The 22722-nt window shown below is 45.2% G+C and overlaps 2 protein-coding genes across 2 annotated transcripts; one reads left to right on the top strand and one right to left on the bottom strand.

The window, feature by feature from the left end:
* Positions 1-1578: 1578 nt before the first annotated feature.
* LOC131884919 (sericin 1-like) lies at positions 1579-21497 on the bottom strand. The gene is made up of 4 exons (XM_059232814.1): positions 21486-21497; positions 6951-11121; positions 2681-2703; positions 1579-2614 (listed from the first exon to the last, which is right to left on the bottom strand). The coding sequence occupies exons 1-4, from the start codon at positions 21495-21497 to the stop codon at positions 1730-1732; spliced, it is 5091 nt and encodes a 1696-aa protein (XP_059088797.1). The 3' UTR covers positions 1579-1729.
* Positions 3199-5444, top strand: LOC131885489 (short-chain dehydrogenase/reductase family 42E member 1-like). The gene is made up of 4 exons (XM_059233550.1): positions 3199-3673; positions 3834-4159; positions 4230-4493; positions 5152-5444. Exons 1-4 carry the CDS (start codon positions 3310-3312, stop codon positions 5389-5391), a joined length of 1194 nt encoding a protein of 397 aa, XP_059089533.1. The 5' UTR covers positions 3199-3309; the 3' UTR covers positions 5392-5444.
* Positions 21498-22722: the final 1225 nt, after the last annotated feature.

Below are 22722 nucleotides of genomic sequence, written 5' to 3'. Positions count from 1 at the left end.
GTTGCCTGTCGCCCCGGCAATAAGTTCATAAAACAGTACAATTAAAAGAAAGAAAAAACAGAGAAGCGGTCGGAGATTAAAAAGCGGCGAAGGTTGTTGGACTGGGGGTATTTCGTATACCCAGGGGCTCCAAACAGGAATGGTACGAGCGTGAAATGAATTTACCTTGACTAGGGTCTTTGCCATCGTACTTCTTAGAAGATCATTCTTGGCCCCTCTAGTTTCGATGATGGCGTGATATTCCGCTCTCTCGCACCGTAAGTCCAAGACTGATTTTGGTAAGCTCCCCAGGTGGAAACGTTTGGGAAAAAGTCGGAGATCGGCTCGGGCGCGTCGGATCTGAAGGGTATCGATGCCCATGAGTTGGAGCCTCCTATAGTAAGGACAATTCCACAAGCCCTTTAGGACCTTTGAAAAACGTCGTTGGACTCTTTCGATCAATTCGTTACTCTTCTTAAGACCCGGATTCCACACTTGAGAGGCACATTCCAGGGCAGGTCGCACATACATGACAAACGCTCGAGTGAGGAGCCAAGGATCCCGAGACGAGAATCTACGACGAATCGTACCGGCCACTTATCCTGCATGACAAGAGATCTTAGCACAATGCGTCCGGAAACGGGGTAAGGGATCTAAATGTTCACCCAGATCCTTAAAAACGGCCACGGTCGCCAGTTTTTGGGGCCCATGGAGTACGTGGGTTCACCTATTTTCTTTCCAAAACGCATTGCAGTGCACTTTCCCACATTGAACTCCATCATGTTCACTTCGGCCCACTGCATAACACGATCGAGGTCCTCTTGAAGAGCCACCACATCCTGCTTAGTTCGAATCAATCGATAGATCTTTGTGTCGTCTGCGAAGTGCAGCACAGGTGAGTCCGAACACGAACTCATATCGTTAATGAATATAATGAAAAGAATGGGTCCCAACACATTTCCTTGGGGCACTCCCGATCCGACTACTCGCCAAGAGCAAGAGCGTCCTTCCAAAGTCACTCTCTGTTGACGCCCAAAGCGCCATGACTAAATCCAGAGGCAAAGGTCTCCACCTTTCTCAAAAGAATGCCAAGGTCTACCTTGTCAAAGCCCCTCGACAAGTCAAGGAAAATGGTATCAACCGAGAAACCAACGTCAAGAGCCTCAACCAGATAATTCTGGAAGACCAAATGGTTCGTGGTGCAAGATTTCTTGGGCTCGGAAACCGTGTTGCGATTCGCCAAGCCACCCCCGGCTTTCCAAAGATCTCACAATCACCTCTGCTATCATGGACTCCATCATTTTGGAGGCCACACAAGTCAAGGATATTGGTCTATAGTTACAAGCACTGCTTCTCTTTCCTCCCTTGAACAGAGGGAACACAGTGGCCAATCCCCAGTCACAGAGAAGTTCTCCGTGTTTCATGTAAAAGTTGAAGAGAATCGTCAGAGAGCCCCGAAAGATTTTTTAACGATATGCCAGTGCGGTGGTAGATTTAGAACCAATCATGGTTCAAATTTGTTGTAGTGTGATATTGATTATTTTGCCAAAAGATACTTCAACATATTTCAAACATTCGCTCAAACTCGACACAAGTCAATCTTTTTAACACTCGACACTCTTTCCGTATCCTTTATTTATCATTTTTTCAATGCTGTTGAATGACTTAAAATATTCCAAAACAAAAAGCCCTTTGACAGGTCCCTGAAATCCATACTCATCCCAGATCATTAGTTGGTCCTCTTTCCATACTAAACATAGTAAGTGTCACCGAATGACTGATAATTAGGCAGCAACTCAGAGTTCGCAGCCACCACGGTGTTCTCATCACTGAAGGACACACCTAAAGCTTCTTGCTCACGTGCAAACCGGATCTGCTCTTCAACAGCTGCACGCTGTTCTGGAAAAGGAATCTCAACCGGTTTAGGCAAGAATGGCGCGGATGGATGAAAGCCAGTTTCATCAGCGTACCAATCCACCTCGTACTGAAGACCGTCCGGACCCGTATACGAGTAGGATCCTTCCATGACCACCACGGGTTTGTTATCAATGATTCGAATCTGACCTCGTGCCTCTTGTTTGATGCCATTGGATGTTTCAAAGGCGTAGTCCCATTCATCTTCTGGACTCGTAGGTGCGTTGAAATTGGATCGAACAATGGCGGGATTATTGGTACTGGCTGAAGGGAAGGAGCCGGAACTTATTCCACCGCCGAACCCCGATGAAGATGATGACGATGACGATGAAGGGGAAGATGAGGATCCATAGGTGGATATCGATGGAATGTCCTTGATATAGGTTGTTATTGGCGGAAGAGGAGGAGGAGGAGGAGGGGGTAGGGTTTTGGATGGCAAATATGACCCTGTCGGGGGTTGTGGAGCTGAATAAGAGTTGTCGTTGGAAGATCCGGGCGACGAATATAGATTTGAAGAACTTGAGGATGAGTCGTATTGATTGACAGGAGTGAATCCATTGAGCTGAAGTTGAGGACGGGACTCGACCACAACCAAACTTAAAGTCAAGCCAATGATGATGTCAACCAACGACATTTTAGCCAAACTTGTGTTTTTTTCCTCGTTCTTCTTCTTATTCCCCTCAAGTCTAGAGAAGGAATGGCTAAGAAGTTGATATTTTCTCTGCAATATATGGAGTGATAATAATCGCCGGGTTGTAATCATATTCACGTATCATCATAAACTTACGGAGGGGCTAATTTTCATGGTTTCTGCTCCAGAGGAAGGTGATCTGATAAAAAGGGGGATTGCTCCTTTTCAAGGGAAGAGGTCAGTCAAAATGTCGCTCCTTTGTCACGGTTGGTGATAACCATTGGCTGGTGTTGTTGTTCTATAGTTACCAATAGCATTTTCTACTTCAGGAGGAGCCAACATCCTGGCGACTCAATTGGCTTTAGTGATCAATAAAGCAAATGATCAGCTTTAGGATTCTAGGAAATAACCATCACTTCTCAGTTGAGACAGTACAGAGCTTCCAAATGCATCTTATTGCGTTTCAATGGGGTCGACTGCCATGAAAAAGTTTTGGGTAAATATTCCAGGAATTTCATTCCGACGTTGACTTTGGGTATTTGTTCACCCCCCAAAAGGCGCTTCCAATTCCAATGACAAAAAGATAACCAACATAATGAGGACGAACTGGCAACAATAACAAGCACTATCTTTTCGAGAAAAAAATGGGAGATTAGCAAACAATGGGTGTGCAGAATACGTATTTCCATGAATCTTCGATTTCAAAGTGCATAGACGTTTCTCCTAATCTAATTTAAGAAATTTGCAACGGAATCATACGTTCAGTTTGTAATTGGTCGTTAACAATGCCACTTACTCGACGAAACATCCTAATCACCGGAGGTTGTGGATATGTGGGCTACAATATTGCTCTGGCCCTTAGTCGAGATCCTAGGGTTACAGTGATCTTATACGATATTCACGACAACGAATCGATCAAATTCAGCTTGCCAGCCAATATAAAGATTGTTCTTGGTGACATTTGTGACGAAGAAAGACTTATCGAGGTCTTAAAAGACAACTGCGTCACTGGAGTGATTCACACCGCTGGTTATGGTCTTTTTGGGACCTCAAATCTTCCGGCATTCAACGACATCACTCAAAAGGTCAATGTAGACGGAACCCGATCGGTTTTGAGAGCTTCTGAACAGGTCAAAATTCAGGCTTTGGGTAAGTCATTCATGTTGTTGGTTGCATTGGCTCTATCTAAACAATTGCAAAACGAGATATGTGGGCATGTGCTCTTGTCCTGGCATTCTTTTGGAGCTATGCACATATTTTGATGCCTATCAAAAATCCCGTTAAAACATTGGTGGTTTCTTTTCAACAGTATACACATCAACGTTGAATGTGGCTTTTCGCGGTCATGAGATTATCAATGGCAAAGAATCTGACATTCCAAGATCCGACCAAGGGTTTCTAGATGATTACTCCAAAACCAAATATGAAGCGGAGCAAATGGTCCTAGCAGAACCATCATCGATGAGGAAAACCATTCTCCGATTGGGTGGCGTCTTTGGACCCAATGAGAAGGCCATGCTTCCCAGGTCGATCACCGCCATCAGCTCGGGCCTACTGAATTTGGCCTACTGCTTGAAATCAGATCTCAAGATCGACTTGGTCCACATCGACAATGTTGTTCAAGCACATGTTAAAGTAAGTGTTCATTTTGGAGACAGATTGTTTCTTTTACTAGGGGCTGATGAACCATAAATCTTTCATGCAGGCACTTAATGCCTTATTGTGCCCTGGAGATGCGTGCCAAGCTGACCAACAGATCTTTTCCATTACTGATGGCAATCCAACCAACTTGAGATACTTCCTTGATCCGTTGAATGTCGCCTTGGAAGGCAGAAGCCTGAATCCAATGGTGGAAGTCCCATCGATCATCATCATAATGATCGCAACCGTTTTTCATGCCTTATCCAAAACCATTGGAAAATCATTCACCCTCCCATTTTGGGGACTTACTCCTATGGAAGCCAAAAAGGTGAGCGTCAGAAGCAAAGAAATCTATGGTCAGAAGCAGAGCTTGAAGTAATGCGTTACAGAATGAGTAACGGTACAGATAACGCGTTACTTTTCTGACAGAGTAACGGTAATGGAACGCGTTAGCCGGTTTTTTAGCCTTTCCGTCACGGTTGCTTTCTCCTCTACTTAATAAGCGATTTCTTTTTTAAATTCCCTCTCAAAAACAATGACTTACCTGCCATTGATGAAATTGAATAAATAACCGCAGGAATTATCTGCTTCACGTCATATTTATTAAACGTTAAAAAATCGAATAAGCGTTTTTTCGCAGTTATAGGTCTTCTTTTTCTGCAAAAGTAACGGTTAACGGTAGCGTTAATGCGGTGTTTTTTCTAAAAAGTATCAGTAACGGTAACGCGTTACTCTTTTTCGGTTTCGAGTCATAGTCTTAGGCTCAAGCCCTGGTGAGAAGTAATAACTGTGCGGAACGATCCAATTTCAGTGGTATCTCAAAACCTCGATTTCTGAATTGACTTGACGATTGGCCAATTGAGAATGACATGAGTTATTTTTCCTCAAGGGGCGCCCAATTTTGACTCAGGGCAACGATTAAATTGTTTAACCAACCAACTACCGCTCGAAGCTTCCTTACTGACCTTGCCACCTTCTAATTTCAGATCACGGTGACGCATTACTTTTCCATTGAGAAAGCGAGGGTCATCCTTGGATATCAACCCACTCTACCCACGGATTTATGGCCACGCATCTTATCCTCTTATGGGTTGAAAAAATCCCTCAAGACAACGAGAGGCTTATTTTCTATTAAATTTGACGTGTCCATGCCATTGATTGCGTCATCTTGCTTTGCTCTTCTGTTCTCCGTCTGCCTTGCTGTCTTGCAGACTTGCTGTCTGTAATGGTGAATCTGGAAGCTCGTAACCAATCCTTGATGATAAACTATTTGAACTCATGTACCCTACAACAGTCATCCATGAATTAGTATTACCGATGAATCACCAAGGAATTCATTCACCTCGCTCGAGGTGCTCTCGTTAGTTTTCCATGTGTCTTCCGGCTGTTCAAGGTTGCATCTTATGGGCGTTCGTCATTCATTCGAAGTACTTGAATATTCCATCCTTCTCCGTATTTATGCTCAGGGAAGACAGTATGTTTTCTTACCGTTCAAAAAGCAAAACTTACGAAAAATTGTCAGTGGGTCGCACATAATCTTATTTTTGTTTCGGAACACGATGTTCCTCCGTTCAAAATGTACAACGATTTAGCGGTATCCCGCCACAGCAAAGTAGTTGACATATTTTCTTCCCAATCCACAATCTTACATTTCAGTTGGAAAACCAAAGGGAATTTCAAGCCGACACGAAGTGAATCGTAATTCCAACTCTGTCACCTTGGTATTGGTCAATCCCCTTTATTGTTGGTTTGATCCCCAGATTTACCTCTAGCTCAAAGGGTTGAAGAAAGGACCACGACTACCTCGTTGACGTGAGAGAGAATAATGCCTCCAGTTAGTTGATTCTTTGTACGTTGTGCGCTTCGACAACGATGATTTGCAAAAGAGGCAGATATTCAATGTCAAGAGCCTGCCATGAAAAATAGAATCGTTTGATTTTCTTTCAATGGTTTAGCCCAAAGTCAATGCCGACCGACAAAGTCTACTTTACATTGTCCAGGCTTTTTGTTCAACGGGCGCAAAAAGTGTGCCTTAGAGTACCCCGTTCATTTGACCTTGGGAGTGAGCGAACCGAATAATGTCTTCCTATTCCCCTTACTGCATTTGTAGGAGCTTGCCTGGAACTTGGGAATGAATTCTAAAAGTGTTCAAATGGTTTTCTCGAACCATTAGAGAATCAATTGTCAGATTTTGCAAACATACACCAAGCATGCAGCTCATCAACCAATCTTGTTCAAGTCAAAGTGAGTGAGGAATCGCCAATTTAAACGTCAAACAAGCCGTGAAAACGGTGCGATTGGGCAAGAGAAATCTCATCTTTCCGCCTTAGAAAATGAATGCACCATCATCAGTGATTGAATGAATGGATCAAGATTAAAAGAGAAAGAAAGAGACGCATCATAATCGTTGGCCAGCAATATATTTTCAGGAGTGCCAAATCTCTCAACACCAGGCTGAGCACGGTTCCATCACTTGATTATGACCAAGATTTCCTCCAAACGTGGAGAGAAAACAAGTTGTTGTGTAAACGAATAAATAGATCAACAAATAGGTTATTAATGGCTGAATAAAAAGGTAACAAGTTTTTAGGGAAGTCGCCACAAGAGTTGAAAGGGGTCATCATGGCACTTGAGACTCGATATGACCAGAATTTTTTGATGTAGTACACGTTTTTCGAGTCCTAACATGGAGGATCTTTTTAAAAAGTTGCAAGGAAATCCTCGAATGATTGGGCTCAAAGAGATAAAATGCTGCAAGATGACAGGTCGGAGGGTCCGTCTTAACTGTGCTCCAAATCCTGAGAGGAACCATGCTTCTTGCCTGCAACATCAACCTTCAGACTTGCTTTACTTTTCTTCTTGTCACTCTTTTTGTTTGCACGGATTTTACGAGCACGAGTTTTGAGGTTTGCTGAATTATAGTAAAGCGGTTCTTGAAATTTTGGAGACTCCTCCTTGGGCTCCTGGTAGTAAATATAGAAGAGGTCTTCTTCTTTCGGTTTTGAATCAGGCTGAACGTAAACCGACCCACTTTGGTTGTCCTCAGCTAACTGAGCAACGTCTCCTGTCGATTGATACTCTCCTGGAGCAGGGTTGGCGACAGACTGAATTTTAGATCCATACTTGGGTTCCTGGGGAGCTCCATATTCTTCAGCTTCCTCAGCTGCTTGATAGACATCAAAAATAGGTTCCTCAATGGGCGCCGAGTAATTGTCTTCTTGTGGAACTGCAGAGTACGACACCAAAGCCGCATTTGATTCCACTGGGGCTCCGTATTCAGAGCTGGCAACTAGGGGTGCAGCGTACGAGATAGAGGAGGAGGAAGGTGAGCCATAACTGTCTTCAACAGGGGCCTCGGGACTGCCATAAGTCTCCTGTTCCTCTGGTGCTGCGTAGGAACTGCTCGATTCTGATGGAGATCCATATTCATCAACAGGAGCCTGAGCTCTGGGTTGAATGCCCGATGAGGCCTCATATGAGTCAGAACTCTCCTGAGGAGGGGAGGAGTAAGAACTAGACGATGCTGTGTCTGCTGGGGCATTGTAGCTATTATCATTGGAGGCCTCAGGTGCACCATAAGAGCTTGGGCTATTGGAACTGACAGGTGCAGAGTAGTCTGGTTCAGCAGCTTCAGCAGCACCGTACGTCGATTGATTCGGGGCGGAATAAGAGTTGCCTGAGCTGGATGAAGTCACTGGAGAGGATTGGGGCGATCCATACGTTTCCTGATTTTGGGGTTCGTCTCGGTATGTGGGCTGACTTGGTGAAGAGTAAGAGGAGCTGGAGGAGTCTGCTGGCGAGGCTTGAGGCGATCCATAAGTTTCCTGATTTTGGGGTTGACTTGGTGAGGAGTAAGAGGAGCTGGAAGAGGAGGCAGCTGAACCATAGGTGTCTTGACTAGTTGAAACAGGGGATGACTTAGGTGATCCATATGTTTCCTGTGATGAACCAGCAGTTTCTTGATCAGGGACAGAATAGGAGTTGGTGTTGCTCAAAAGTTGTCCAACTGAGCCATACGAAGGGACAGGAACAGGACTAGAGTATACTGGTGTATCAGCGGTGATAGTGATGTCTTGAGATGACCCATAGCTTGATTGTTCGACTGGGGCTGAGTACGAATTTGTTCCCTTCGACGCAGATGAAGGGCTCAGAGAGCCATAAGATTCTTGCGATTCAGAGCTAGTGCTTGAAGATCCATAAGAGGCTTGGGCAGGGGCTGAGTACGAGGGGCTGCTGGAAGATACAACAGGGGTAGAGCTTGGAGAGCCATATGTATCCTGGGATCCAGAACTGCTACTTGAAGAAGATGATCCATATGTTGATTGAGCAGGAGCTGAGTAGGAGGGAGTGCTGGCAGATACTACAGGGGAAGAAATTGGAGAACCATAGGAATCCTGTGATCCTGAGCCACTGCTTGAAGAGGATCCGTATGAGGCTTGGGCTGGGGCTGCATAGGAGGGAATACTAGCAGACACAACAGGAGAAGAGCTAGGGGAACCATAAGAGTCTTGCGAGCTAGCGCTACTGCTGGAAGATCCGTATGAAGCTTGGGCAGGGGCTGAGTATGAAGGGCTGCTGGAAGATACTACAGGAGAAGAGCTAGGGGAACCATAAGAGTCTTGCGATCCAGCGCTACTGCTGGAAGATCCATATGAAGCTTGGGCAGGGGCTGAGTATGAAGGGCTGCTGGAAGATACTACTGGGGAAGAGCTAGGGGAACCATAGGAGTCTTGCGATCCAGAGCTACTGCTTGAAGATCCATAAGAGGCTTGGGCAGGGGCTGAGTACGAGGGGCTGCTAGAAGATACAATAGGAGCAGAGCTTGGAGAGCCATATGAATCCTGGGACCCAGAACTGCTACTGGAAGAAGACGATCCGTATGATGGTTGAGCAGGAGCAGAGTAGGAAGGACTGTTTGAAGATGCAACAGGAGCAGAGCTTGGAGAGCCATATGAATCCTGGGATCCAGAACTGCTACTGGAAGAAGACGATCCATATGATGATTGAGCAGGAGCAGAGTAGGAGGGACTGTTAGAAGATGCAACAGGAGCAGAACTTGGAGAACCATAGGAGTCCTGCGAACCTGAGCTGCTGCTTGAAGAGGCTCCGTATGAGGCTTGGGCTGGGGCTGCATAGGAAGAGCTGCTAGCTGAACCAACAGGGGTAGAGCTTGGTGAGCCATAAGAGTCTTGCGACCCACTGGAGGAGGATCCATATGAGGCTTGAGCAGGAGCTGAGTACGACGGACTACTGGAAGATGTGATAGGTGAAGAACTGGGTGAGCCATAAGTGTCTTGGGATCCACTAGAGACACTGCTTGATGATGATCCATATGACGCTTGAGCTGGGGATGAGTAACTGTTTCCAGAGGATTGGACTGGACTACCAGCAGGGGACCCATAGCTATCTTGAGAGTTGTCAGGGGAACTAGCACCATAAGATGGTTGTGATGGTGATGTGTATGAGTTGCCAGTTGATTGGACTGGGGTGGCACTTGGCGATCCATATGAATCTTGTGATCCTGTGGAGGATGGAGCACTGTAAGATGACGAGGATCCAGAAGGAGAAGAATAACTCGACGATGAACTAGCAGAGCTTGATGAGGAGCCGTAGGATGATGAGGCTGGTGCCGAGTAAGTTGGAGCAGCTTGGGGAGAGCCATAGCTGTCAACATTGGGCGCTGCGGTAATGGGCTCTGGGCCGCCGTAAGAATTACTTGGAGGGCTGTAGCTTGCGGCAGGGGAGCTGTAGGCATTTTCAATGGTAACAATTGGAGTTTCTGGAGCACCGTAAGAGGGCGCCGGAGCTGATTGGCCTTCGTTAAGAGGCTTCCACCCAGAATAATCAACTTTGACGTTTTGGCCAGGATCAGCCTTATATCCAGACTGTTGTCCACTTGAATGCGAAGAGGATGAGGAAGATGAAGAGTAACTGGGCAATGATGGGCTGGAATAACTTGACGACGTGGCAGGCGCAGAATAGCTGGGCTGACTTGAACTACTGCTGTGACTTGCCTGTGGAGAGGAATATGAATTGGAACTACTTTGAGGAGCTGAATAACTGGCAGATCCAGAGCTGGAATGTCCACCACTAGATTGAGGAGCAGAGTATCCAGACGATCCAGAGCTTGAATGACCACCACCCGATTGAGGAGCAGAGTATCCAGACGATCCAGAGGAGTGTCCACCAGAGCTGGAACCTCCATGTGAATGACCACCACCCGATTGAGGTGCGGAGTATCCTGAAGATCCAGAGGAGTGTCCACCGGAGTTAGAACCTCCATGAGAGTGCCCACCACCTGATTGAGGAGCCGAGTATCCAGAAGATCCAGAGGAGTGTCCACCGGAGTTAGAACCTCCATGAGAGTGCCCACCACCTGATTGAGGAGCCGAGTATCCAGAAGATCCAGAGGAGTGTCCACCAGAGCTGGAACCTCCATGAGAGTGCCCACCACCTGATTGAGGAGCCGAGTATCCAGAAGATCCAGAGGAGTGTCCACCGGAGTTAGAACCTCCATGAGAGTGCCCACCACCTGATTGAGGAGCCGAGTATCCAGAAGATCCAGAGGAGTGTCCACCAGAGCTGGAACCTCCATGAGAGTGCCCACCACCTGATTGAGGTGCGGCGTATCCTGAAGATCCTGATCCGCTATGAGGGGCGCCATAACTTGGCTTAGCTTGAGGCGCTCCATAACTAGGTTTAGCCTCTGGAGCCCCATAGCTGGGCTTTGGGGGACCATAACTGGGTTTTGGGGGACCATAACTGGGTTTTGCATGGGGAGTTCCATAGGAAGGTTTGGGTGCTCCATAGCTGGGTTTAGGAGGCCCATAAGAGGGCCTTGGAGGACCATAGCTGGGCCTTTGGTGACCATGACTAGGTCTATAGCGTATGGGGCGCCTCTTTTTGAAAAAGAACCCTTGAGCCAAACCCAGGGCCAAAAAGAGAACAAGGGCAACCTGAAAATGAGCAAAAGATTCAGTTAAAAATACTCTGTTCCATTGCTCATTGCCCCTAATCTTGGGATTCACATGTTCGTTTTATCAATCACTCTAGTTTATTGAGAACTTAAACGGCTCCTGTATCATATATGAGGTCGTTTGTAATTGGGGACCCATTGACCAAACGTGGTCCAATAGACTCCCTAATATGGCGCAAGATAGCCATCTTTCAATCCCACAGGGAGACCACCGCATTCCTTTGAACCTCAAACTACTGTTTCATCATCATCCAGGACAAGTCAGGGAGTGGTGGATGGAGGATTTGCTTGAAAAGGCGCAAGTGCATAAATCATGCGACGAACTCCTCTCCCTTCCACTCACGAGAACTACCATATAATGTTCAACGACTGCCTGAGGGAGAAGCAGGCTGACGGGTCGTAGCCTAAGAATAGGTCATCTCTACTTGAAAAAGATGAGCATCTCATCGCTCTCAGTTTTTTTTTGCATTCTTGAGAGCACTTAAAAAAATGCTCCTCTCTGGAAAGTTGAAAAGTACATATATAGATGCCAATTCGTTTAGTTTTAGAGCAAACACACGCGGTACTCAACGATACAAATTAGTCAAAGAACGATGCGTGTGTATAATTAAATGTTATAAAAACTTGAAAGTAGCAGAACTCTTCAAGGGCTCAATACACCCCAAAAGGGATGTTTGAAGCAAGCAAGTGATGCTCGAAGAAAATCGAGCCCATTCCAAGCCCGAAGCCAGCTTGGACAGAAAGGATTAAAGAATGACCAATCTCAAGGAGAACCGACCAGCCACTCACACTTGAAAACATACGCTAGGTATGTCCAAGGTAAATGAAGGAAGAGAAAGTAAAAAGAGAGGGGGATGTTTTTGCCCCCATTAATGAAGGGTGGACGGGCGATAATCGTACATGTGTGCAAGTAATAAGGTCAAACTTTTTCCAGCAATGACCTTGTCAAGGAATTTTGAGCACGAATAGCGACTGCCGATGCCTTAAACAATGAACTCGTACGTAAGTACTTCTATTGAATTGTGGCTCGAACTCGTCGGTTTAAGCTCTTGTGAACAAACCCTCTCATGGACCTGAACAAGGAGGATAGAAGAAACTAAAATGCATGACACAGCTTGTATTTTCTTTCGTTACTACCTCCTAGTCTCGGCATCATAATCAAATCAATGACATTTACAGGGCGCAGTATCACAAAGGGACTCGTGAAAGATGTTTTTCATTTCATAAGTTGCATCTCCAAAGTCCTTGAAAGATCAAATAGATCCCACAAAGTCATAGATTTGAGTTAAGATGCATGAAACTTGACGCTCATTGAGAAGATATTGTCTGGTGGGTGTTCATGTCTCTTTATTTGCTTGCCAGAATTGATCCTTAAATCAGAATTATGGCGTACTTCTTGGCTTTCAATTTGTTCAGAGTTCAGTGTGATTGTGGGAGTTGAAGGACAAGCAAACAAAATTGAAAGAAATAGACCTTTTGTTCGACACCCTTGAGGATCAAAAATGAACAACTACATAGTAGTGGCTTAAAAATGAGACAACCGCCCAATTCGTACCACCCATTTCCAATTACAAAAATGAGTCTTTTTAATCAGCGAAGCCCCAGAATCAAATGAGAGGCTTGCATTTAGTATCCAATACCACTCCTACTAAATTGATGATGCGCCAACCAAAACGGATTGAAAAACGTGCACGAGCCCAAGCAGAACCGATTAGATAGCTCAGAAGACCTCACACTCAAGGTGACCAGATCATATTTGCATGAGGATTTATGGGCAATGATGCCAAGATTATCATTCAATGGTAGGCGGGTGGTACTATATGCAAGCTCTAAGTAGTACGTTTTTCTCCTCCTCAGATAAAATCTAAGTTAGAAAAAAAACCACTAGGGGACCCAATCCTGAAGGCGAAATCTGACCCTTGAGGGACAAAAGCGTGAACCCATCCTACAAATAAACCCTTCACATGTCTAAGAGCCCCCACGTTTTGGGCGTGAGCAATTGAGGGGCAATTCATCAAAATATGCTCTCTACTCTGATTTGGTGCTTGCCATTGCTTTTGTTGGCGACGGGCTGGGTTCAAATCAATCTTACAAGAACCTACATGACCTTTGACAAAGCACCAGAGGAGCACCCTCGAATGACTTCCATGCTTCAAGACGTCGGCGGAAGTAGAAATTATGCTGCGAACACTTCAATCTATTCCTATCTCCATGCATATTACCAAGATAGACGAACACAATTCCGGGTTAAACTAGACTTGGGTATCATCTGGCCCCCACAAACGAATAATAGTCGCGGGTAAGAAACACCACGCATGATGCTTTGAGGATCTGATGATCCCAATTTTGGTTACAAGGTCTACTGTATTTTCGAGAACACGCACGCAACATTGAAAGGCGGCACGAGATCTTGGCATCATCGATGGACTCACATTCAGACGCGTTATTGACAACGTTCTCATGACATGAGACAGATATGAAGAAGTGCAAAAAGCCTTGACTCCATCCAGCCAATGATCTGAATGATTCCAGACCATGATGCACTCCATGTTTCACACGAGAGATTGAGGATCTCCGCTTGATTCTAAGGTTCATTCATTGGTGAAGAAGAGCTTGAAGGGCTTGCGCTTGAGAGCCGAAAGAAGCGAGGCCAATTCGCACTCACTTTAAGAGCCTCATCATGAATCATAACTAGATCAGAGTAACCTTCAGCCTTTCCCATAAGTTTTTATAGGTACAATTGGTATCTATGGTACAATAGGCACATTTTTAGCACATCCACTTTGACACCATTTCCGCCAGACAGCCGGAAAGGAATGCATGTCTAATTTTTGGGACAATGTCCTCATTCGTGGAAAGGATCTTTGGGGAGTACGCAAGGACGGGCAACACTAGGATGATGCTTTTGCTATTTCTGATATGACGGAGGATCAATCTTGATAGGACTCAGACGTAATCACGGAGTACTTATCATTCTGATGTGATCGAAATTAAGGTACCTCACCTTGAAAGAAGTCGAGCTCGCTTTGGGGTTTGATTAATCGTTGAGCAAAGTGCCATTTATGAAATGACAGGAAAGAACTCCCGGACTTGAAAATGCCCAATATCGGCTCACTTGCCCAATATCAGGTCACTTGCCCAAAGCATTGTTGGTATCATTAGAGATCATAAATGTCACGTCTCCTCACCACAAAGTGGAAAAACATTTAAAGCCAAGATTTCCTGAGACTATTCAAAAATGATAATCCAAAAGTAGCATTATGGGAATGTATCTGTTTCACAGAAAAACTCCGGAAAGTCAGAGAAGTCAGTCAAGTGTGAATCGCATTTGTTTAAGAGTTCTTGGCGAGTGGAAAGAGAAAATGGAAGAAATCAATTATGACAGGCCTCTTAATGGGCCGCGATATCAAATGGTAATCTCAGCCATCGACAACTAAACTTATCAGTGGTTTATGTTTCACAATCCAAGAATCACTCAAGCATTTAGAACGTCGAAGAAGCTGGAAAATACTCCCTCGTTAAGCTTGAACAATCGACGAACAATTTCCTTTTTGGCAAAGAAGCGTTCTTGAATACTCGTTGGCAACATAAATATCAAGTAAACCAGTCAGACAGAAGATCTAGCTTGAGCTGGCATGTTGGAAATCAATGGCGGACAATCGTAACGAGATCCAATTTTAATGCACCAAAGGGATTTTGAATAGCGTGGGCTGACGCTGACTCCACCGATGCATGTTGTGGGTGTGAACTGTCTCAAAGGCAATTCTGTCATCATAATCATTATCGTCTCTGATAAAGGGACAATCTTAAGTTTAGATCTCAAATTCCGGAATTGCCAGAATTCTAAAAAATGGGAGCCCGCAAATCACGAGCTTATTTGCAATGTTTCGAATCTGATTTGGTTTTGGTTTAAGTTTTGTTTGCAATTGCTCACCGCGTCCCTGCCTTGGGAGTTTCTTCCAAAGTTATCGTGGCGTAAATTCGATGCCTTCTTGAACCTCGTAACAAATACATTGCCTTCATTAAAGTGCTAATTGTTGACCTCGGAAACGTTTAGCCCTCATTTGTATAGTAGTACAAAAAGGGAGAGACAACTTGGACAAAACCCTGTACATAAAAAGGAAGACCTAAGATCTCTCTGAGGTTAGTAAGAAGTCAACTAGTCCGCACCTTTTTTCAGTCGAGAGTCGAAGAAATGGCGGAGAGAGAGAGAGAGGGGATAAAGAAGAAGAAGAAGAAGAAGAAGGAGGGGGAGGAGGAGGAATGTCAGGTTGAAAGTGAAACTCCTTTTCTTTGGCGAATATTTCACTGATAGTGTCTTTTGTACCCACCACCACCACCGCCGCCACAATCTCTTCACCATTTCTTACATCATGTTTTATCATCCTTGTGGATTCAGATGAAAAACATCGAGAACAGTAAGGTCTCAAATATGGAGAGGACATGCTGCTAACCGACCAAGTTTCGCGAGGTAGACTCGATCAACTTCCCAGATCCTTTGCACCCCCTTCCGGATTATAATGACCGGGTGAAACCGCTTTACGCGTAGGCATACGAGCAGGCCATAAATTAGTAGTTACCAACGCCTTGGTTTCTTCATTGATCTCAATTAAATCGAGTAATGAGTAATACATTGCTAATCGATGATTTGGCCTCGTTGTCACGAGATAACACGTGTTTCTAAGGCAAAGGGATGATGGCGATGGTGGTGATGATGCGTCATTGTCCTGCGTGATGATGCCGGAGAGACACGAGATTTATAATTTTTCAGCTTGAAAGACCTGCAAAGACCTACAAAGAGCAACTCAAAGCGTGGCTAGATCGCTACTAGTGGCTGATTTCTAAGATGGAAAGACAATTGCAAAATGTAAGCCATTTAAGGCATGTCCAAGGCAATGAAATGACTGCAGGAATCACATCGGAGTCCAGCTGTGAAACACTGAAATCGAGACAAGAGCCGAACGCAGGGATAAAACCTCAAACTTGGACAAGATTGATGCCTATTCGCGAGCTCTGGAGGTTGAATCTCATTCAATCTAGCCTTCCGATCCTTCGTTCGATCGTTCGTTCGTTCGTTCGCTCGCTGGCTAGTTGGATCTTTCCATCCATCCAGGAACATGTCCAAAACGAGCGTCTTTGTGGCACGTACTTGTAAAGTAATGCTTGATCAAGGTCAAGGATGCCCTAAAATGGAGTCGCGCCCCAGGAGGCTTTGACGAAGGCCTAGGTAGATATAGAGTTGTTGCTCTGGTGACACAAATGGCACCTTTCCTCTGGTTTGTCAATCACCCAAGTGAGCGACACATACTTCCTCGAGGCATACCTCCATCAAGAGATGATTGTCGATTGACGAGCGTGGCCTCAAATATGCCATGACGAGAGAGGGCCCTTAACTAGGGGCTCAAAGTACGGATAGAAACACCTATTGGTCTCGGATTACGAGCTGCATTCAGCCGCAAGGTTACTCTTTCTGGATGGACAACACGGAAATGTTTCTTTTCCTATTTTTCTTGAAATGCATGTCATTAGCAGAGAAAAAGCGGGAGACTTGACTCGTGGTGAGACCCTGATATCAACGTGACCAATCAGCCTGAATCGATTGTCTTTGTTTGAGTTCATTCCAAAGGACGGATGATCGAACAAATAGCGTTTGGAAGATGGATTTGTCTGTCAGATGTTGGGATCAATAGGTTTGGAGTAAGTCACAATGATTTTCCTCCAAACCAAGAGGATAAATGCAATGGACAAGGTCAGGTCGTGTTTGAGCGAGATTGTGCGAAACACTTTGGGCCAAATCGAGGGACTTGGTCAGGAAACTCGGGTTAAAGCCTCCTAATTCAGGGACAAGTACTATTAGTATTGCAGTATGTTCAGGGGAGTGACCTTCAATGGCCTGAAGGGATTGACCTTTCAAGTCAATAGATCAATGAGTCTCTGATTGGATTTCCTCATTGTGAGCAAATACCCACGAGGAGGACTCACAATTCACGCAAACTTTCTTGAATGAAGACTTCTTTTCATTGGATTAACGTGAGAAAAATGGGCTGCTCGTCACCAATAAAAAGCTAGAGAACGGAATGATCGCTTTCATCGGAAGAATGTACCTCAGGTGACCCAAAGAATGTCCCTACTCACTTTGGGAAGTTGAAACCCACTCGACTATTTGAAGGCGTGCAAGTTTTTTGGGGGGGCTTTGCAAAATCAAATCGCTGAACTAGCCTCAAGTCCTTCCTTCACTTGCAACTGTACTACTATGTAGTACTGTACAGTAGTAGAACTAGAAGATCCTTGAGGGCTAAGAACGCTAAGAAGTAAATTGCAGTGAGATGGACCAATGATCAAAATATTTAAATCATGAGCAAGTAAAAGAGTGGCTGACCTCCCTACTTCCTTCCTTCCTCCAACCTCAGCGCATCCAACACGTGGTCGTAGTGCATTTCTCTTGGCAACATCATTATCATGCTTCTCCAATCGCCGTCATACATCAGAGCATTAGCGTTGCTCGAACGACGACCCGAAGGAAAAGAATGAACCCTTTTATCTTAACTCTGTTGGGTGGCAGTTTAAGATGATTAAGGTCAAGCGTCACTATGACCTTGCTACCACCCATTCCTTCCAGATTCGCATGACACAACAATTCTTCCAAGCCAAAACTCCGACCAAGATGAATAAGAAGACGTGATACTCCTGATGCTGTGTAGAAGAGGGAGCTGCCAAGTGTATCTGAACAAAAACTCTCATTCTTAGTCATTGTAAGACTAATTAGCCACATGTGCTCCAATGGCTTAGTTTTCTTTTCAGCAAATTCTCCAGATCAACATAGAGTGTACTTCATTGTATTCCGTCTATCCTGGCTAAACTTGATCTTAACCCTGAAAAGTACGCGAGTCCATTCTCGAAATAAATCCTTAGGAGGGCTTCTTCATGTAAAAGTGGGACGATCGAACGAGGAAGAACGAACGAGCTCCAACAAGTCGAGGTCATCTGCCCGTCTGAAACTTATCAAGAATACAGTTTGCCCATTGACTTCTTCTTGGTGTTGTTGTTGGCAGACGGGTTTCATCTTCTTCGAGGATGACCACTTTTGTGACTGCAATTTTCCAGCCGACCAAGGCGCCTTGAGAATATGTGACCTTTCGTCTTGAGTTGCCTCTCAACGATAAGATAAAGCGGGCACGACAGGGTCATCCATAGTCAGTCGCCATCCATTGACCTTATTCCCTTTGTTGCTCTTGGGGGGGGGATCTTGGAATCTTGTTGCGACAACACTGTATATTATTAGTGATGACGTTTCACGAATCGAGAGATCAACCAAAGCCTTGAATTTGATCACCTGAGGCTTTTGTTGCCGAGTGGGCAAGCAAGCCTTGGGTACACATTTTTTTCTTTGTGTGTGTGTGTGTGTAAGAGAGAGAGGGAAAGATCTACGTATGTAAGTACTACAGAGAGGGAGAAACTAAGCCACGTTTAAGAAGAAGAAGACCTTCAAGTGGGGTTCCTCGAAAAGTCCCAACGCTTCAGGGCTCAATCTCAATTTAGCCAGAAACCCCAGGAAGTTTAGACCTGAAGAAGATGGTCAAGCACTCGCCGGTCATGGCTCACGCTCTATCCTTACTTAGCATTAGGAAGCTTGAAAATCGTTTGGTTAAAAGGCAGGCGGATACATGTCAAAACCACTTCTTGCTTGTTATTACGACGGGGTACTTTTTGAGCGCATATGGAAGATCTTGTCAAAACTCGAAATACCAAAATTGATTATGGTTTACGAAGATGGTCAAGGTCTTTCCATTGTAACGCTCAGAAAAGAAATTGAGAAAGACGGTGATTTCAACGACGGGCTTTTTTTTCCTTGGACTATTCCATAAGTTGTGCTCAAGTCTAGACATTTTCTTTGACAGCTTCGACCGAAATATATCGTTTTTGAGGGGGTAATACCAATGAGAGATCAATCATAGAACACCTTGAAGGTGAGACCTGACGTGAATGGACCCTTAATCATCAAGAATGAGACGGTTACATGCATATTCAATGATAAAGTGGATTTGCCTCTCGGACATTAAGATAACGCATTGACCCGAAAGAAATTGCTGGGCTACGCAGAAACCATGCTAATCCCATAAAAAGAGTCCAGTTCTACGAAAGGCGGATCCACGGAGCGAGAATGACGGCCAGGGAATGCAATTGTTTCATTATAACTCCAAGCACAAACAACCAACCCTACGTACGTGCGCCGTCCATCCAAAAGAGTACTTTGAAAAGTCGTAGCCCTTGAACTCTCAAGATTGCATTGCCTGATTTATCAGTGCTGTTGTCCATGTAGCCAAGCTCATTCCCGATTTGGCTTCCAACCAACGCGTTGATTTCTCCAAGTAAAAGTGTAACTCCAAACGCCACCAGCAATTTCCAGGAGACTGACCGAAAAAAAATGCTTCAGAAACGTGGTCAGTCACAGTCAGGAGAAAGCTGACAACCCACCCTCAGTACCCAAGCAAAGTGGTCGTTCCATCAAGGGGATGGATGGGAGCAATGACTAGATAGAACCAAGACGAGCTGAGCTTTTCATTAGGCAGGTCAAGATTAATGACGGCATGGTCACAAAAGCTTCTCTGAGCTTTGAACTTGGCGAAATTGTCCAATTGTCATTTTGGGTGACCTGGTCCAACTGATTCTGCACGGACTCATCTGTCAACCATTGGGACACAACATCTCATTCTTGAGAACTCATCCCGAGAATCACGAGAGAGAGAGATATTTATTGCCCGAAGGACATGACTCGGCTGAGGGTCCGTTTTAATCATAAAATGACGGGTCTAAACATCGAAATATCTTGATCATGCCCCCACTCAAAAGACGCCGATGAGGCTCAAGCACTGTGTAGCCAGTAGGTATTGGGTTTTCGAGCTTTATTGTCGCTACAGGGAGACGAAATGTACGAACGTACAAGGTGTATAGGAGCATCACTTTAGTGGGGGACTGTTTAGACACCTTCCTTGCCATGCAGAGCCAAACATGTGAAGTCACAAGCGCCCAAGAAGCAAGCTGAGCCATGATTAATTGTCTTTCCCAATATGTGATTTTCTTTTCATCTTTTGTCTCGGAAACATATTAGAAGAAGAAAGATAAAGAGGCGCGTCTCCTCTCGGGTTTCTTCAGTCTTTTCTGCATGTGAGTGAGTGAGTTTTTTCGCGGAGGGCTAAGACCATCCATGCCTTCCTTGCAACTGAGTATTTCAAAGCTCATCTTTGCAAGCTCATTACGATTTGTAAGACCCAGAAAAAAAGAACCAACTTTGACGAACTGGGACTAGTTGGACGGATCGACACATACTTGTTGGGATCCTTTTTAAGCCCTAGTGGGTTGAAGGAGTAGGCGGGGAAGACAATGACACTTTCGCAAGATCATCCACATTTCTGACGCTCACTCAATTCAAGGGGGAATTTCCGTTGAGAAAGAAGTAAGACAGAAACATCGATTTGGACAAAAAGCGAAGGAGGTCATCGATATACTGCGGATCACGATTAATTCCCAGCCATAAATTGAGCCATATGCTAATGTGGTCGAGATTTCGACAAATTCAATCGCAAGAAAGTCTACTATACTGTTGGTCGTGATTTGGACACTGCACCGCAAAATGGTGGCCAACCAACTACATCTTAAAGAACGTTTGTTTGATTCAAAGTTTAGCCATGGCCCCGTTGAAAAGACTTTTGGATTTGATTTGCACAGAGGATGAACTTTGGGTTGGTTGGTTGGTTGATCTCGAATTCCGATTCTTGGAAGTCAATCTTTGGGTCGTGTTCGCTTAATTTCACGTTACAAAAGGTAAAAAAGCCTCCGCTCAAAATGGGAGGGGAAAAGGGGGAGGAGGGGCAGAAGACCGAATCAACATTTTCATCTCCATCCCACCACTTCCATTAAAGTGTCCATTGGATGACCAAAAGACCGTCGGAGGGAGTGTTATTTATTCATTTAGGAGCCCAATGCCCAAGAAAGGAATTGGCTTCCAAAGAAAATCAACGGGTCGATTTAGAAGAACAATCGTCGTCGGGACTGATTGAATTTCGTCATCCCAATCGTCATAAAACGCTCCTCTTCTTGGGATTGTGCAGCATCTAAAACCCAGTGCTGACCAAGATTCAAAGATCCAACTAGAGCCATAGGCAATGCCAATGAATGGCGCTTTGTTAGACCCCGTCTCATTGAAGCTCTTAAGAGGCTTTTATCGGGATGAAAAATCTCTGAGCATGTTCGCGACTCGAGATTGGAGACATTCATTCCCAAAACGAATGAACAATCGAAGTAGTATTGTACGTATGCAGTTGCTTCATGATCAAGTCTGCTTACCTGTAACCTCATGGTTGCTCAGAGAATGGTGGAATGGTGGATGACGATGTTGTCCAGGGGAATGGATGGATCTCTTCAGTTGGCTCACTCCCGTCTTGAACACAAACTTTGGGGGGGGGGGGGGAATCACAGTCTTGGGGAAAGAAGTCAATCAACAGTGACAAGTAGTGTCCGGACGGAACGCTCTCTTGAGGTCCCCTTGGTGCAATGTCAAATTGGGGAATGATCAAGGGTCAAGACATCAAAATAGCTTCTAGGGACACTACAGAAACGGCGGACGAGGAGCATGCGGAAAATCGCCGGGGATTCCTCTCGTACGCATTCGCTTCTCGGCTTGGCTTCTTCAGTTCCAACCCCTGGTTCAATTCACTATCTATGAGTGTTGTACTACTGTTTCCAAAGAATCTCGAGACGTGCGTGCGAACTCCGGAATATTATTACCTTCCCCTGTGCTGCAGATGCGTCATGTTTCCCCCAGCACAGGCAGCACAGCAGCTTCCATGCAAGTTCGACCACCGCCATCCATCCGCCAGAACCTTCGCCTCTCTTGACGTACGTACGTACGTACGTACGTACTTACGCGTCGAGCTCGCTTTTTCTTTCTTGCGTCATGGGAATTCTGAGTGGATATTTTTGGCGGAGCGCTTGGGCTCAACATTCTCGAACCACCCGGTGGTGAACCAACGAGTGAACGACGACGAGGAGGAGGAGGAGGAGGAGGATCTCTCGGGCAAGACGATGAGGAAGACGTGCGGACTGGTTTAAGGGGCTCGTGGTGAAAGCAGAGAGGTCAATCCAACGAAGATCTTGGGGTCTTGAAAAACCACATTCCATTGGTGCCCTCAGCTCCCTCGTATTGAGGTGTTGAGGGACCCCTCCACTCATGCTCGCTCGTTTAGCTCTGTCCTTCTGTTCTCAGTGAGTTGAACGGAATTCCTGGCCATGGACTGAGTGACCATAGGCTCACCCAAAAGTATTTCTCATTCATAGTAGACTGGAAGGCATCGTTTCAATTATGGGCAAGAAAAGGGGGGAAGTTTATTTGCGGAAAAACCGTCCGACACATTTTTCAAGTTGCTCCTCGCTCCAGGGATTCTGAGCTTGGAAATAGGAAACTTTTTATTACCCGTTGATAATTGTGCCAGAGGTTCGTTCGAATGTCGGAAAAGCTCATATCTACATACACTGTCGGAACACACGCTCAGAGCAAGGTTATAGAAACAAACCCCCTTAGGCC

This window comes from Tigriopus californicus, chromosome 8 (genome assembly GCF_007210705.1).
Source record: "Tigriopus californicus strain San Diego chromosome 8, Tcal_SD_v2.1, whole genome shotgun sequence".
Lineage (NCBI taxonomy): Eukaryota > Metazoa > Arthropoda > Copepoda > Harpacticoida > Harpacticidae > Tigriopus > Tigriopus californicus.
This window is presented reverse-complemented; position numbering and strand designations above follow the sequence as displayed.

Excerpts from the sequence above, each read along its gene's own strand:
- LOC131885489 (XM_059233550.1), top strand. The coding sequence starts at position 3,310 with ATGCCACTTACTCGACGAAACATCCTAATCACCGGAGGTTGTGGATAT. Across the intron at positions 3,674-3,833 it reads GGTCAAAATTCAGGCTTTGG|TATACACATCAACGTTGAAT; the intron begins GTAAGTCATTCA and ends TCTTTTCAACAG. Across the intron at positions 4,160-4,229 it reads TTGTTCAAGCACATGTTAAA|GCACTTAATGCCTTATTGTG; the intron begins GTAAGTGTTCAT and ends TCTTTCATGCAG.
- LOC131884919 (XM_059232814.1), bottom strand. Across the intron at positions 2,704-6,950 it reads CTCTCAGGATTTGGAGCACA|AAACCATGAAAATTAGCCCC; the intron begins GTTAAGACGGAC and ends CCTCTGGAGCAG. Across the intron at positions 2,615-2,680 it reads CCATGAAAATTAGCCCCTCC|AGAAAATATCAACTTCTTAG; the intron begins GTAAGTTTATGA and ends CATATATTGCAG.